This window comes from Archocentrus centrarchus, chromosome 11, assembly GCF_007364275.1.
Source record: "Archocentrus centrarchus isolate MPI-CPG fArcCen1 chromosome 11, fArcCen1, whole genome shotgun sequence".
In the NCBI taxonomy this organism is placed as follows: domain Eukaryota; kingdom Metazoa; phylum Chordata; class Actinopteri; order Cichliformes; family Cichlidae; genus Archocentrus; species Archocentrus centrarchus.
Window position 1 is genome coordinate 569,553 of NC_044356.1, and position 16,994 is coordinate 586,546.

Genomic DNA, 16,994 nt, shown 5'->3' on the forward strand with positions numbered 1-16,994 from the left:
AACATTCTGAAGCCACTATCTTTGGCTTGAATTTCCACAAATCATAATCAACAAGTTTGGTTGGTCATGCTGTATGTTCAAATATTGAATAATATCCACCAGAACTACCAAACATAAAAAAAGTGCATATGGCTAACAAATATGGTTTGTGATGTCACAAACTGATGTGAAATGGGATGTCATAAATATCATATTTGTGACATCACAAATTGTGAATTTCTGTGTCCTCAAGTCAAACTTGAAGAAATTGCTCTAAGATATCACATTCACAAGAATGGAACATAAAGCCAAAAATGTAATTCCTACAGCTAGGGCTCCTGCAGAGGCAAAAAGCACCTATGACTAAATCATAATTATGCACTTAGGCAACCTGTAAATCTTCTCAGAAGAAAACTTGATAATTATTCTACTAAGAAAAGCAAACTACTGAGTTGCTTCCTAAGCCTGCAATCAGCCGTGAGCCAAACAACCCTGCAATCTATTTAACTACATGTTTCTATTTAACTACATTATAAAAGCAAACAACCAGTTATACAGTACAATATAAACGTTAGTGCAATCATATTAATATATATGCACCCTGAGAACCTCCCACTAATTGTGATGCAGCTCAGGTGCAATTGCAGTTTGTGTTACTGTTAATATAAGTTGCATGGGCAAATCATTTAAGAAACAAAGATGCACATTGTGACTAGCTGTCCTGCTCATCACGATACACATTACAACACAAAACTCATGCTGTTGCATGAGCAACAAATTCAAAGGAAATCTTGATGTTTTCACAAAAACAAAACATAACTTTTAAGTTGATTTATTGTCAGCAGCCAATCCCAACAAGTTGATGTTTATGTTGGAATTGTACTGACATTATATCTCACAAGGCTACATTAGAAATAATAGCTCTCATGTCTTACTCACATGTGGTCACACAGTTGGATGGAAAACAGTGAATATTGTCAAGGAGATTTATTTATTTACCATCTCTTTTGTGTTAAATAGTACACAGTGTGGTTGTAATAGTACATTTCAGATGAAACACTAATTCTTTCTATGATGTCACACAATGTCACTTGAAAACAGCAAAAAGAATTTAAACATTTTATGACCGCTAGAAATCTGTGTGTGTGTGTGTGTGTGTGTGTGTGTGTGTGTTCAACAGCCAGGGAATGGGAGAAATGATGAGTCTGGCTATGTTAGGGTTGGTGGATGCAATATATATTTAAGTGTTCAGTTAAGTGTTGGTTAAATTATCTAAATACCTCACAGAACCACACCACTCTTAACATCTACCAGGTCACCAGTAACCTGTTTAAGGGTTAGCCTTAGGGTTCAGTTTTAGAATAGAAGTGTTACATTTTCATAAATTAATAGATGTTAACTTTCACTTTGTTTTCATTCTAATTTTTCCTTTTAAGACTTCTAAAAAGGGGGAATTCTGATTCTAACCTAAACCCTGCCCATAACCGTAGACTGTTCCTCAGTTTCCTGGTGTATTTTAAGAGCACAGACAGTATAATACATGGCCCTGCTCGGAAAACTGAAGCTAGTGCAGCAGTGCCTTAAACCTGCATTTCACCTGAAGACCACCAGATGGCAATTCTTTTAATTGTAAAAAGACTTCTATTTCTGTAGAAATTTAGGGGAAAATCATTTTTTCTGTCCTGATCACTGTCAACACTTCTCTGATGAGAGTACAAGCTCAGTCACTGATTTTGGGCTATTCTGAATTTTTAAAAAAAGTCTATTTTGTAAATGTTTGTTATACTATTTTTTTAAGATGAAACTTGATCTGTTTATGAAGTGGCACAGCCATTGGCTAATGACTTGTCAATCACAAGTTACCCAGTGAGCATGCGGTTTCACAGACCCACCTTCCCTAGTCTTGTTTGGTTTTTTTTGGAACCAAGATGGCAAGATTTCAGAATCAGTGTGTGGTTTCGCAGTAGCTTCGTCCATCTCTTATACTGCCGTGGACTAGGCAAAGATTATAGTCTGCTTGAGACTCTTTCATTTTTCTTGTAATTTTTCAACCACTTCATTCTTACTTCAGTGTTATTTTGCTCACAGCTTGGAATGAACAATTCTCACTGTGTTGCTTCACAATGATTATATTCCTTTAACCAAAACTAATAATTGATTTTTTATAAATGAACTAAATACATTTACATTTAAATTTCATAGCATGTGGCGCATATGCCAGTATATATGAAGTGTAAATCATCAGAGATGAAACAATGGTATGGCTCTTGATGCGTGTGTTAGAATGCGTACTGTACCCACTCTGCATCATTCCTGTGCTAGCTTATTCCTAAACAGATTTTGTGGCTAGGATTGAATATTCCTGTCATAACAAACCATTGTTGTAATCCTGTAATTTTCAACTATGTGTTCCCTTTTCCAAGTACTTCTGGGGCAGTTCCTCAGGACTGGAACAGCATTGTGTTGTTTTTCCAGAGAGCATGCAATAAAAATGCAGGACTTTTACAAAGGGCTATATCCTGTATGTGTCTGTATGTGTGTGTCTGTCTCCGTGTTTCTAGTCATCACTCTCAAAGGTCTCCAGATAGGTTTTGAGACTCAGGGTGCTGGTGTAAGTGAGGTTTATGGATCTGTAGAGGTCCAGGCCCGTAAGGATCTCCACATCTCGGACTCGGGCTGTATGGAGCTTCAGCAGATCTTCTACCCACTGCGATTCATCCTCGGCACTCTGCAGAGAGACAGGCAGGATGCCGTTATTCTTTATGGATACTGTCATCAACTTGTGAATTAAGTATTTTTTTTGAATATATTCTCTCATATGTGTAAACATTTCACCCCACAAGGTTTTTCTTTAGGGTTTGGTGAAGTTTCAGATGACTAAAAGATTCCGATCAGTTTCTCTGCCTAAGTACATATGAATGTTGGGAACTTTTTCATACCAGAATGTGTTGGCAGGTATGTTTAACTGCAAATCACATTAAATAAAAATAAGAACATAAACCTTATACACAGTAGATGGTAAAAAGGTCAACCCTCAGGCTATTTACATGAGCTGCTCTGGAGTCAGAGATATGTAAAGCTGTTAAAACTTATCCCAGGTAGTGTTTGGTGTGACGAGGTCATTAATTTGAAGCTGTGATTTGTTTGGCCATGCTTTTTTTTTCCAGTTTAGCTTTCCTTTTGGTTTGAAAGCAGTTTTCATCTACACAGAAAATGTTTCCACAGTCACTCATATGAGAGTAACTAATGTAAGACTGTATATGAAACCCATTCAGCTGTTGTTCTCAATTTGTGTTTAAATTATATGTAACTAAAATCCACATTTCATTGTTTAACTGCACACAAATTAGGTAATGTTCTCTGTGATACCATTTTAATACAAAAACAAGTTGATGTACTACAAAAAAAAAAAAAAGAAGAAAAAAAATCAAAGGATCAAAGTGTAATCCTGACAAACTAACTCCACCAGAAAGCCAGTTAAAATGCTTCCTTCATGTTGTTGCAGCATGCCATTATTCACAGGAGAACAATAACACACATGCCAACACTTGGCACAGTTTCCAACACTGATTCCAATACTGTGGTTACTGACTTCACTGTTTTATGTGACTTTCGTTGAGTCAGGTTGTGACACCATATATGCTCAACCTATGAATCATCAGCTTTCTAGAATCGAGATTTATTTTAGCTATTTGAATTTGACTCATATTTTTTGTTAATTTATATTTTACCATGGCTTGAGTCAGTACTTACTGTAAAGTTGGTGGTACAAATGCCACTTTGTTTGTCTTTCTTTTCTTTTCTTTTTTTAATCTTCATTAGCTTTTGTGAGCTAACAGTATGCAGTAAATGTTAGATTTAGGGGACAAATTTTACTTTGGAGAAATTCAGTGTTCCAAAGTTTTTGTTTGCCACCTGAACACACATTTAATTACATTTGCAGATGAAATACTGGCTTTATGACTTTGGCTCTATGTCCTTATTCGCCTTGTTTGCAGCAGCCTCACCATCAAACAGGCTAATATTAGCCCACTGCCCACACAACCAAAAGACACAGCTGACCTGCTGGTGAACACAGTGGAAAATGGAGCAGCTAACAAACCTGATATTTTTCTCCAGAATTGAACTAATTTACACACAAGGTCTCTTTTGGCTTCTGTGGCCTGATACTCTAGGTTATGGCATTAGTGAGACAGGTCTGTCTCTGCCAGCTTGGCAATGTTCAAAGTAAATGGTAAATGGACTATTTCTTATATAGCGCTTTTCTACTCTATCTGAGCACTCAAAGCACTTATACAGCAAAGCGAGGTCACAATTTTTTTATAAAAACGCTCGGGCATCTGATTAGGATGCCTCCTGGTCGCCTCTTGGGTGAGGTGTTCCGGGCATGTCCCACTGGGAGCAGGCCCCGTGGTAGACCCAGGACACGCTGGGGAGATTATATCTCTTGGCTGGCCTGGGAACACCTTGGGGTCCCTCCGGATGAGCTGGAGGAGAGGTGGCTTGGGAGCGGTAAGCCTGGGCTTCTCTGCTTAGGCTCCTGCCCACGCGACCCGGCCCCAGATAAGTGGAAGAGGATGGATGGACGGATGGAAGTAGTTTTTAGTGGCAAAACCTATTTATTTAATGCAAGCAAAAGTAAAAAACAACACAAATCAGCAAATGAAACACAAATCTCTTATTAGGATGCAAACCATCTAACTTACCCCACTGCCCCTAAAGTCTGCTTCTGCAGACAACAAGGGTCTTCAGTGAGACTCATTTATTGTTCATTTGGTCATTTATTGTTTTTGCATATTTAAAAAATCCCTAATTATTTTCAGCCAATATCCAGTGTTTTTGCAAACGAATGTCAGTAAAAGTACTTGTAATTGACCTACATGACACAGAGTTACCTCTTGATTTTGTAATTATATCATGAGATCTTCTGCCGTATGTTCTGGAAACTCGGGTGAAGAGGGGAGCTCAGCATCAACTGATCACCACCTGGTGGTGAGTTGGATCAGGTGGCGAGGGAGGATGCTGGACAGATCTGACAAACCTAAACGTATTGTGAGGGTGTGCTGAGAAAGCCTGGCAGAAGCCCCAGTCCAAGAGATCTTCAACTCCCAACTCCAGCAGAACCTTGACAGTAGGGAGTCTCCATTGTTGAGGCTGCTGCTCAGAGCTGCAGCTGCAAGGTGGTTGGTGCTTGTCATAGTAGTAACTCCAGAACCAGATGGTGTCACCAAAGGTGAAGGGAGCCATCAAGCTGAAGGACGAGTCTAATTGGGCTTGATTAGCCTGTGAGACTCCGGAGGCAGCTTACAGGTACCGGCAGGTTAAGCGGAATGCGGCTTGGGTGGTGGCTGAAGCAAAAACTTGGGTGTGGGAGGAGTTCAGTGAGTCCATGGAAAAAGACTTTCGGACAGACACCCATGAGTTTCTGAAGGCTCTGGATGTTGCAGGGCTGCCTTGGTTGACATACCTCTGCAATGTCATGTGGAGCTAAGATAAGATTATGACTTAGGTTAAGAGCCCAAATACTTGTTTCATCAGTTTTTCATTTAATCCCAACTGTATTAGTGCACAAGGCTACAAACTGAAGTTCAGTATTTGTATCAGTTTTCTACATTTATGGGTCAAGTTTCATAAATATCAGGTTGGTAGCTTTTACACAATCCTTCTGACAGACAGTGATAGACATTTTGTTTGCCAATGCTCCACATTCTTGTTAAAGCTAACACAAATGTAGCAGACATGATGAAAGAAAGAAAGAAAGAAAGAAAGAAAGAAAAGAAAGAAAGAAAGAAAAGAAAGAAGAAAGAAAGAAGAGAAAGAAACAAAGAAACTTTTGCAGGTCAAACAGTAACATTTTGTCATTCCTTCACAACTGCTGTGGCTGTGGAAACAGGTCTGCACGCTATGATGAATGGAAAACATTCAAGAACACAAACAGTTCAGGAGCACAAAGTGAACCATGTATTGCAAAACAATGTCTTAAAAACGTTCTCACGCACACTCCACACAAATGCCAAGGGTTACCCCATGACATTATGTTTTTGTTGGGACACCACTGCAGCTATGTAACCATGTCTACTGATGAAAGTACAGTTAACTGCACCATATGTGGGCTTCTGCACAATACAAAGAGCAGTTCATGACCCTTATCAAAGCTGAGAATTGCCTTGGTGGTGTATCTTGCATAAAAAACCATAACAAACCCTTCAGAGCAATTAATGGAGCACATTAACTTCCCAGAACAGCTATAATATACCAAGGAACATCACAGGGAAGCACTAAGGGTGTTTCCCCATCAAGAGGAAAGTATATATGTCAAAACTGGTCCAATATGATGACAGAAAAACACTTCACAAATAGGACAAGTATAGCCTGTCCTGCTCAGTGACTTGTCTCCCAGTTCTTATTAAGGCCCTAAAGTGACCAAAAGACTACTTTCTTTCTTTTCTTATAAATTATCATGCCATGGGCTTCAGAAACTCCCCCCTTACACATCTTTGTCCCTTCTAAAGAAGCTGTTTTTTCTTTCTACAGCTTCCTGCTACATGCATGGATTGTTCTTTGTCCCTGCTTTTTTGTTTCCTGCATAATGCTGATGAATATTTTCTGATAGTTTTGTGTTTTTAATTCCCTCTTTTATTCCTTTTACTGCTCTTATTTCCTTGATCCATAATTTGAGTTTTAGTCAGCATGTTCATCCTCAGGCCTTTTTTCTTGTTACAATTTCCTCATGTTCCCAATTTCCCCATTCCCCCTTTGCTATTTTCCCCTGCTGACTCATTTTTAGCATTTCATTCCTCTTTGTTGTGGACTACATTGCTTCCTTATGGAGTGCTTTTTGTTACCATAGCCAAACTTTTGATTGGCACTCTAGTTATTTAAGTACCTTTTCCCCTAACCTCACAGTCTATCCATTTCCATTGTCAGCAGTTGGTTCTAGCTTAAAACCTTTATTTTAAATGTCACAATCAATAATCATTTAATTGTGTGACAGTGAGAAGGCAGCCTGGCTTTGAATGTCTGTTTTTAATTTCAGATTGCTCTTTATTGCTGTTTTTCACAAATTATGTCACAGCAAATGCCTTCAAAGGATACGATCATTGCTGTGTTGTTGAATGGAAGTGAGAATGTTATCAATATTGTATCTATTATCTATATTAGTAGGAGTAAGAAATACCTTTGACACTATCAACAAACAGTTGATTGATTTTAATTGAAAACATAATTGTTTTATTTTTTAAATAATGAAACAATATCTCACTTCAGTGTAGATTTTTAAAAATCTATGCTGTCAGCGCAGGTTCTTAAGTTTCTTAATATATGTTTTTTCTAATAACCTTCATTTAATTGCTAACCACATGGAAACACTGATCGGGGAGGTTCTGCACTCTTGGGTTCTCCTTAAAGAATTGTTTTATAGATTAGGACATCTAGTATAGGATAATGGGAATGTAATGTCTTCCAGGTGCATACATACAAACAGCTCATATAAACCTCCAAGTTTATATTTCATTCTATTGAACTAAAAGTGAACTTATAGCTCAAATTGCAAATTCAATGCAAATGTATAGAGACACAACAAGAACTGTGTAAATCAATCAAATCCACAAATCCTTTCCGGTGAATGCTGAATGGACATAATTTCAGGAAATCTGTTTTTTTTTTTATATAAAGCAGCATCTGGAAACAACACAGAAACTGAAATATTTCTTCTATTTTGATGTTTCACAATTGCTTATGTTTTTAAAATGTTAATAATCTGGGACGTGTTGTGCGTGCCATATATGCTGACTCACTGTTTATTTGGAGACGCATTTGTCAATGAAACTAACTTATATTTCCTTACACATTTGCACAGAGAAGAGATTTATGTCTAAAAGATGGAACATATTACATCATGAGTCATACCAATATTTGGTACGTGTTTCAAGTAACACTCAAGTTTTGGCATAAATTTCCCTTCAAAGACAAGGGGAATTTGGCTGGATTCAAGCACCATACTTAGATTGATGGTGATATGACATTATCATGACAAATTTGGACACTGTGGCCTCTGCAGTTAGAGGTCATGTGGCGTTCAAACTCTATAACTTTTTTTCAGGTCACAAAGCATGAGCTAAACCCATTCCACAGAGTGTGCTTCAGAGCACACAGAGTTTATATTTAAAACCAAGCATGTCTGGGCTTGCTTGTTGTGAAGGGGCTGCACAAAGAACCAGCCCGTGACGCACCACAGAAACAGTTCTGTAAGCACATAACAGTTACTGGGCCAGTGTTATTGTTAAAGTCATCTTGCTTTCTGTTCCAACCTCTCTATGAGCACCAAGTATGAGTCAGAGGGTAAGTGACGCCACTCTCACGTTTCTGAATATTACAAACCTCCCAAAACAGAGTACATCTATTCAGCACATCATGGCATCTAGGGAGGAATTACAGAATTAGGAATTACCTTCAGGAGACTGGCCTTAAACACCTCTTAGGCATTTAAATTACTACTTAGGACTTTCTGTCTGTTCCAAAGGCATGTCTGAATACTAGAGGTGACAGAGCTTTTGTAGTCAGAATGGTAAACCATGGAACATGATGCCTGTCTGAGTCTAAGACCTGTTTAAACTATTCTTTAAACGTTCTCTGATTGGAAAGCGGAGATTTTACATTTTATGGATCCACTTTTCTTTCCTTTTTTCTAATTGGTAATATATACTGTTTTTGTGTTAATTAGTTATTGTAATGGAATGGTTGCCTATTATAGGGGCTAAAGAATGATAGAACACCATTGATGTGTAGATTGGTTGCTTTAACTGTGCAGTTTTGTCTGTGACCGGGAAAAACAATGGCTTGATTGTGTAACCAAAAAACAGAAAGATGATTGATAATTTTTTTTTTTTTAATTTTTTTAATTTACATTTTTAAAATTTTTTTTCATTTTTACTGGCAAGTCACTTTAATTAGCTGAAATGGTGGAGTCACCAGAGTAAGCATGGAATATGCCTGAGAGAATGGCCTATCAAAATTACTCCAAGAGCACACTAGCGACTCATCCAGGAAGTCACAGAAAAACCCAGAACAACATCTAAAGAACTGCAAGCCTCACTTGTCTCAGCTGAAGTCAGAGTTCAATAATATAAAAGAGTCTGGGCAAAAACGAAAACCAGAAAACATCTTGAGGATTCCCACAACTTTTGGAAAACTGTTCTGATGAGACAAAAGTTAGGTCTGAGTCCTGTTACATCTGTCATAAACCACATAAACATAAACATAAGCAAAAACAGCATTTCATACAAACATGATACTAACAGTCGAACATTTTGGTAGTAGAGTGTTTCTGCTTTGCTGCTTCAGGACCTGGATGACCGTAATTAATGGAACCATGAATTTTGCACCCTACCAAAAGCGGCCTAGTCAAATTCCGGGCACAAATCATATTGATATGCCCTAGCATGACCTTAAACAGGCTGTTCATGCTCGAAAACCCTCCAGTGTGGCTGAATTAAAACAATTCTGCAAAGAAGAGTGGTCCAAAGTTCCTCTACAGTGTTGTGAAAGACTCATTGCCAGTTATTGCAAACACTTGATTGCAATTCTTGCTGCATATGAACTTGAGTGACATCCCATTCCTGTTTTTAAATAAATTATTTTTTGGCCTATGCTGAATAATAAACAGTGAAGAGAGACAGGAAAATGGTTAGAGAGTGAGCAGGGAAGACATGCAGCAATGGGCCACAGATCAGAAGCAAACCACAGGGATAAATGATAGCCTGCTCACCAATTGAGCCAGTGACATAATAATAGGATTAACGGGATATTGCCCCACCTTTCGCAGACCTCTACTGGGAAGGCTTTTATATATATTTATGGGAATTTCTGACCATTCTTCCAAAAGTGCATTTGTGATGTCAGACACTGATGTTGGATGAGAAGGCCTGGCTCACAGTCTCTACTCTAATTAATCCCAGTGGTGTTCTGTCGGGTTGAGGTCAGGACTCTGTGCAGGCCAATCAAGTTCTTCCACAAGATGTGGAGCTTGCTCATCCATATCTTTATGGACCTGCTTTGTGCACTGCTGTGCAGTAATGTTGTAACAGGAAGGGGCCATCCCCAAACTGTTCCCACAATGTTAGGAGCATGCAACTGTTCAAAATATTGTATGCTTAAGTATTTAGTTTTCATTTCACTGGAACTAAGGGCTGAGCCTGACTAATGAAAAATAACCCTACACCATAACCCCCCCTTCCATCAAACTTTTCACTTGGCACAATGCAGGTACAGTTCTCCCGGGAACTGCCAAACCCAAACTCATTTATCGGACTGACCAATGAGCCAAGCGTGATTTGTCAGTCCAGACAACAGGCCTCCACTGCTCTAGAGCCCAGTGGTGGCATGCTTTACACCAGAGGTACCCAACCCCCAGGCCGCAGACTGGTGCGGGGGTCATTTGGTAGTGGGCCACACTTAAAGAATTAATAACTTACAATATTTCAGTTATACTTATTATCTGAGTCTGAACAATGTTTTCTTTTTCTGCGTTACATCTATCTATGACTCACTGCTGACGCTTGTCTTGGTCACGTGATACGTCACTGCTAAAATTAAAGCCAGAAGCTTCACTGGTTCCCGTGCCACTCTAATGAAATAGGTTGATTGACTTACATAATGCTCATTTAAATATTTGAGTGCTCAACAAGAGTAGAAAAGGGTTACATAAGAATGAGCCCATTTACCATTTATAGAGTATTTAGCAACACCGGCAATAGTAGTGAGGCGGACCCAGCCAAGTCAAGCTGACACTCTCCGGTGCTCAAAGTTTGTATTTGTGTGTGCCCCCAATACTTAGCTGACTGTGGAATATTTAGTAGCAAGGAAATTTAAAGACTGAACTTACTGTACAGGTGGCATCCTATCATGGTACCATGCTGGAATTCATTGAGAGCAACCCATTCTTTCAAAAATGTTAGTAGAAGTAGCCTGCATATCAGATTAAGATGGGTGAGTGAACACTTTTGACAATATAGTACATATGCCCATAGAAGTGCAGAAAGTTTTCAGGTCGAAAGACTGTATAGCCACGTTTCCATACTCAGTCAACACAACTCGCCATGGTCATGTTGTGTTTCCACTGCAATTGAGGACTACCACAGTGTGGGTGGAGTCGATATAGCAGCACGGGCAGTAGTCACATGACGTAACTCATATGTGGCTCAAAACACAACACAACAATGGATGAGATAGAGGCAAGCTAACAGCTAATGCCAGTTTAATATCTTCATCATGCATAAGTCCCCCATACAATGTTTTAATGGATGAAGGTTATCATTGTTAAGTATAACTATACCCCCGAACATGTCATAATCGGCTCAGTGTACTTCAAAAGAGCCGGCATTCGCAGATTTACGGCAACAATTACTGTAATAAAACCACAGTAATACCCTATGTTGGTTGTGAAGTGCAGTTTCTCAGCTTTCAGAAACTGACTGAATTTTTCCAATAGGACAAACAGTTGCATTTTTACGGTAATTCAAAATTCCTTTGATCAGCCACCTCAGGCTCTGTGCTAACCAGCTGTTTGGCTAGTAGAGACAGGTAATGGGTGCTTCAGCGGCGATCGACCGGCAGTATAGGGTTACAATATGTATGCTGTGTGAGCATTTCAGATGGCTCTCATGTTGCAAAACCACTGCTGCAAACTGTCGGTCTGGGGATTCAACCGGTGCTTTGCATGCCTCCAGTTTCTTGCTGTCGGGTTTTAAAAATGGCACGCTTGGTTCTGGTGAAGGAGTCACTCTCATGACTCTGCTAGTGATGACATTCCCTGGCCAATCAGTGGCATGCTGTCATCCTCGTCACATTTTTGTATCGCCTCGGATCGCTCAGAACGTCGGGTGAGTGGGTATGTAAAAGTACCTGCAAACTTGTACCAGTTACTAAGGTAAAGCTGTCAAACCACGGCAAGTCGAGGCGACCCGTGCCGATGGAAATGCGGCTTATTTCTTTTAATTATGCAATACAGTAATTATTATTACCTCCGCCAAGGAGGTTATGTTTTTGGACACGTTGGTTTGTTTGTCTGTCTGTTTGTTTGTTTGTTTGTTTGTCAGCAGGATTACTCCAAAAGTTATGAATGGATTTTGATGAAATTTTGTGGAATGGTTGGAAATGACAAGAGGAAGAAGTGATTAAATTTTGGTGGTGATCCGGATCCCGATCTGGATCCAGGAATTTTTTTAAGGATTCTTCACTATTGTGGGATAGGGGTTATTGTTGTCTGGGAAAGATGAAAGATTATTTCACAGTATTTAGATACACGTATTACAGCATCAGTGACCCTATGGCCTTGGCGGAGGTTTGCGCTCTCTGAGTGCTTCTAGTTTTTTATTGCTTTTGTGAACTTGTTTGAAAAACTTTGTAACTCCGTAAAAATGATACCGTTGTCACTGCTGTTCTTATAGACTAAATAAATCATCCATCCATCCAGTTTCTTCTGCTTATCTGGGGCTGGCTCATGGGAGCAGCAGCCCAAGCAAAGAAGCCCAGACTTCCTTCTCCTGAGCCATCTCCTACAGCTCATCCGGAGGGACCCCAAGGTGTTCCCAGGCCAGCCAAGAGATATAATCGCTACCCCGGGGCCTCCTCCCGGTAGGACATGCCTGGAACACCTCACCCAAAAAGAGCACAGGTTGCACCATAGTCAGATGCCCAAGCCATCTCAACTGGCTCCTCTCGATGTGGAGAAGCAGCGGCTCTACTCTGAGCTGCTCCCGAATGGCTGCATTCCTCGCCCTATCTCTAAGGGGGAAGCCAACCACCCTTTGGAGAAAGCTTATTTCTGCCGCTTGTATTCTTTCGGTCACTACTCAAAGCTCATGACCACAGGTGAGGGTAGGGACACAGATTGACCAATAAATCAACAGCTTCACTTTTACACTCAGCTCCCTCTTCATCACAACAGACTGCTGCATCACTGCTGATGCAGACACTTGATCCGTGAACCATTCCACTGTGAGCTGGAGGCCACCACCTGATGAAACCAAAGGGACAGCATTATCCGCAAAGTGCAAAGATGACATTCTGAGGTTACCAAGGCAGAAGCCTCGTTGCGGTTGTACAGGGACTGAACATACTCCCGCAGCCACAGGACACCAGGGATGTGGTTGAATGCCTTCTCCAAGTCCACAAAGCACATGTAGATTGGATGGGTAAACTCCCATGCACACTCAAATATCTTCAAGAGGATAAAGAGCTGGTCCAGCATTCTACGACAAGGACAAAAACCGCATTGTTCCTCTTGAATCTGGTCCATTCAGACTCAGTGTCCTCAGCCTCCCTCGGAATGTTGTCAAAGTTCTGCTGGAGGTGGGAGTTGAAGATCTTGTGGAATGGGGCTTTTGCCAGGCGTTACCAGCACACTGTCACGACATGTTTAGGTGTGCGGGGTCTGTCCAGCATCCTGCTCATCACCTGATCCAACTCGACACCAGGTGGTGATCAGTTGACAGCTCCTCTCTTTACCCAAGTGTCCAGAACATATGGCTGCAGATCTGGTGATACTATTATAAAATCGATCATCGACCTGCGACTTAGGGTGTCCTGGTGCCACGTGCACTTATGGACATCCTTATGTTCGAACATGGCGTTCATTATGGACCCCCTCAGCTTGCAGCCTGTCTGGTGTTCATTATGGTTTATGGTTTGCACCAAAGTCCAATAACAAGACACAGTTCAGGTTCAAATCGGGCAGGCTGTTCCTCCCAATCACGCCCCTCCAGATCCCTCTGTCATTGCCTACGTGAGTGTTGAAGTCTCCCAGCAGGATAATGGAGTAACCGGATGGAGCACCCTCGAGCACCACACCCAGTGACTACAAAAAGGGTGAGTACTCTTAACTGTCATTTGGTGCATAAGCACAATCAACAGTCAGAACCCACTCCCCAGCCTGAAGGTGCAGGGAAACAACCCTTTTGTCTACCAGTGAAAACTGCAACATACAGTCAGCAATCTGGGGGGAATACAAGAATACCCACCCCAGCTTGCCAGCTTAGACTCCTTCCCCACCAGAGACGTGACATTGCATGTCCCAATAGCAAGCCTCGATAGGGTGGGCCCACCTCTCTTCTTTGAGTTATACCAGGCCAGGTACCAAAGGCTAATGCCCGGCCACCAGACACTCTCCCTCAAGCTCCCTCCCCAGGCCAGGGTGGGGCCCTGGTAACCCTATCCCGAGCAGGGTAAACAGTTCCCTTGTTCTATATTTCCATAGGGGTCTTCTGAATCGCTCTTTGTCTTGCCCTTCACCCAGGACCAATTTGCCATGGGAGACCCTACCAGGGGGACAAGCCCGTGGACAACATAGCTCGTGGAATCACTGGGACACACAAACCTCTCCACCGTTATAAGGTAGCGATTCACAGAGGAATCACCACTGAATAAATCAATACATTGATAATTTTACTAACTCACTGTGGCTTAGATATTGGGAAAAGCTTACTTTTTGGTACAAGTGATGTAAAGTTTGCGAAAGGATAATTTTAAATTTGCACCATGGTGGTGTCATGTTAGCACCCTCTCCTTAAAGCAAGAAGTTTTTTGGTTCATTCCTTGTGATTCTAAACTAGTAGTTTTGTGTGTGTTTTTCAGTCTCTCTATGTAACCTCACCTTTTATCCAATGCCAGCTGGAACAGGCTCAGCCAAACTGATCCAACGTAAGAAGACGGACAATTTTGGGGGGTTACAAACAAAAGCACATTCTTTATAAATGACTAACTGCAGCAAACACAGGACAAGATGGTGGGCTGTTTAGGTAAACTGGTAACAACTGAATTAAAAAGGACATTGCATGGCATCAAAATGGAAATAGTTTAATCTACACTGAGTATATATTTGTAGTTTGTATAAACATCAAAACAGTCCATGGAGGCTGTAAAAAGAGACTGAAGTTTCCCTTCACACAAACTAATTGGTGTGTTTCCTTTAGAGCTAAAACAAAATGGAAAGCTGTAAGCTCGGAGGCTAAATATGTCTTTAGTGTGATTTATTCAGACTCCTTAAAAGAGCTAAACAGCGCCAACAAAGTTTGGAAATGTTTACAAAGCTACTCATTAACACAGTATAAGCAGGTATTTATTTATCACCTTTTATGCAAGATCTTTGTTTACCTTACACAGAGCATTAGAAAATATCAGAAAGAAGAATTGAAATAGAAAGGAAGTGAATGAGAGATTTTGAGCACGTCCTAGTGGGAGGATCTCCAGGGTAGATCCATGACACACTGGAGAGATGATATATCGCTACTGATTGGGAAAACTACAGTGGTCCTCCAGATAAGCTGAAGGAGATGGCTGGAGAGAGAATGGTCTAGATTTCTCTGCTTAGACTGCTTCCACCATGAGCTGGCCCCAGATAAGTGGAAGAAAATGGATGGTTGAACAGATGGATGAAAAACATGTAAGCCCTGAAAATTTGGTTCAGTGCCTTGGGCACATAAAGTTTGAAAACCAAAAATAATTATTATTAATACAAATGTACAGCAGAATTTTTTGTCCAGCACCTTTTTATTATATTATACAAGGCTGCAATGGAAATTATTAGTTTTGTTTGTTTGTTTGTTTTGGTTTGTTTATGACAGCAAAAGAAGTAAGAAATGCATGACTTTACTCAGCTAAAGTTAAATTTTCACATATTATTTGAAACCAAGAAAAATTTAACTGCAGTTTGAGTCAAGCCGTATAATGTTTGACATTTATTAACAATAAAAAAAAAAAAAAGAAATCTGATCTGGTGAAATGGCTATCAAAAAGAAGTTAATTTTCATTTATTTGAAACAGCTGAATGACTGGCAATTTGAAATTTAGATGCTATTTACAATGCATTATTTTTGTTTTTGTTATGTTTTGATTGTAATTCTTCAATCTTTTTAAACCTTAAAGATCAAATAAAAAGCTACAGCTTAGTAAAAATTAGCCAACTGTTATTTTTTCCTCTATTTGACACACACCAGCCACTATGCTCCCTTCTCACTCTGCTCAGATAAATTCACTCAAAACGTGGGACAGCACTGCCCTCAGCTGGAATTATTTTGAACTCACATTGCAGGCCTCATTGCTGTCCAATCTATGAGGAAGAAGGAAGGAGAAAACCTTGAGCGCTCCATCACACTCCTCAACTGTCTGGTTCACCTCCTCGCAGCTTGTAACCACAGTATAGAAATGGGTAGGAATAGGCAGGGCATCAACCGAGAACCTGGACCGAGCAGGGGGAAGTACAGTTCATGCTGGGTTGGTTAAACATATAAATGCATCAGTGTAACTGGGACTGGTTAAATTAGCAGCTAATTTACATCTGTAGTCAAGTGAAACATTAAAACATTTTTCACTATGAAGTAAAACAGTAACAGAATATTAGGGATCATGATACCATACAAATTTTTTTTTTCTTTATGCAAAGACAGTTTTTTACAGAGGAACCTGTGCCGAAGTGTTATCAGCCATCCCCACATGCCGCTGTAGTGAACTTACTCTTTTATCTCTTCTGTGGTGTCCTGAAGGCCGTCGTAGTTGTAATCAAAAACAGGTCCACAGAGAACATTGATACCATTGTTTTCCTCTGCATAACGCCTCAGCAGCACCCCCTGTACGTAACTCCACACTCCTGAGCGCACACAAAAAAGCCAAGTGAGATGCTGCTCATACTTGCGCTTTTTATAAATTAGTTACACTAATAATGTAATCTCTAGATTCTTCCAGTTCAACAGAGATGCTAGCATTGATGCTGGTTTCTTCTTTTTTTTTCTCCTGCTTTATCTGATGCAGTCGCCAGACCAGAGCACAAACAGAGAGGAAGAGTTTGTTCTATTGTTTTGGTAAGTTTCATAACTAACTAGTTGGTGCTATCGTGGCTAGTTATTATTTTATTCTGGATTTTTATTTCTCATAATTACTGGAAAAGTGAGGTTATCTAGCTTTACCAGTGGAGTCAAACATCCTTAAATCTGCTGAAAATAACAACACTTTAATAATCTAAA

General features: G+C 40.2%; 1 protein-coding gene across 2 annotated transcripts in view; it reads right to left on the bottom strand.

Moving 5' to 3' along the window:
• Positions 1 to 2,022: 2,022 nt before the first annotated feature.
• Positions 2,023 to 16,994, bottom strand: part of enpp2l (ectonucleotide pyrophosphatase/phosphodiesterase 2-like) — a 41,571-nt gene continuing 26,599 nt past the window's right edge. The window contains exons 23-26 of one of the 2 annotated variants that reach the window (XM_030740759.1): positions 16,489 to 16,621; positions 16,060 to 16,213; positions 2,499 to 2,707; positions 2,023 to 2,368 (exon numbers count right to left, since the gene is read on the bottom strand). In XM_030740759.1, coding sequence (XP_030596619.1) covers positions 2,537 to 2,707; positions 16,060 to 16,213; positions 16,489 to 16,621 — 458 coding nt within the window. In that variant the 3' untranslated portion in view covers positions 2,023 to 2,368; positions 2,499 to 2,536. Of the gene's footprint in view, positions 2,708 to 16,059; positions 16,214 to 16,488; positions 16,622 to 16,994 lie in introns of both variants that reach the window. The other variant, XM_030740758.1, reaches the window with a different exon arrangement.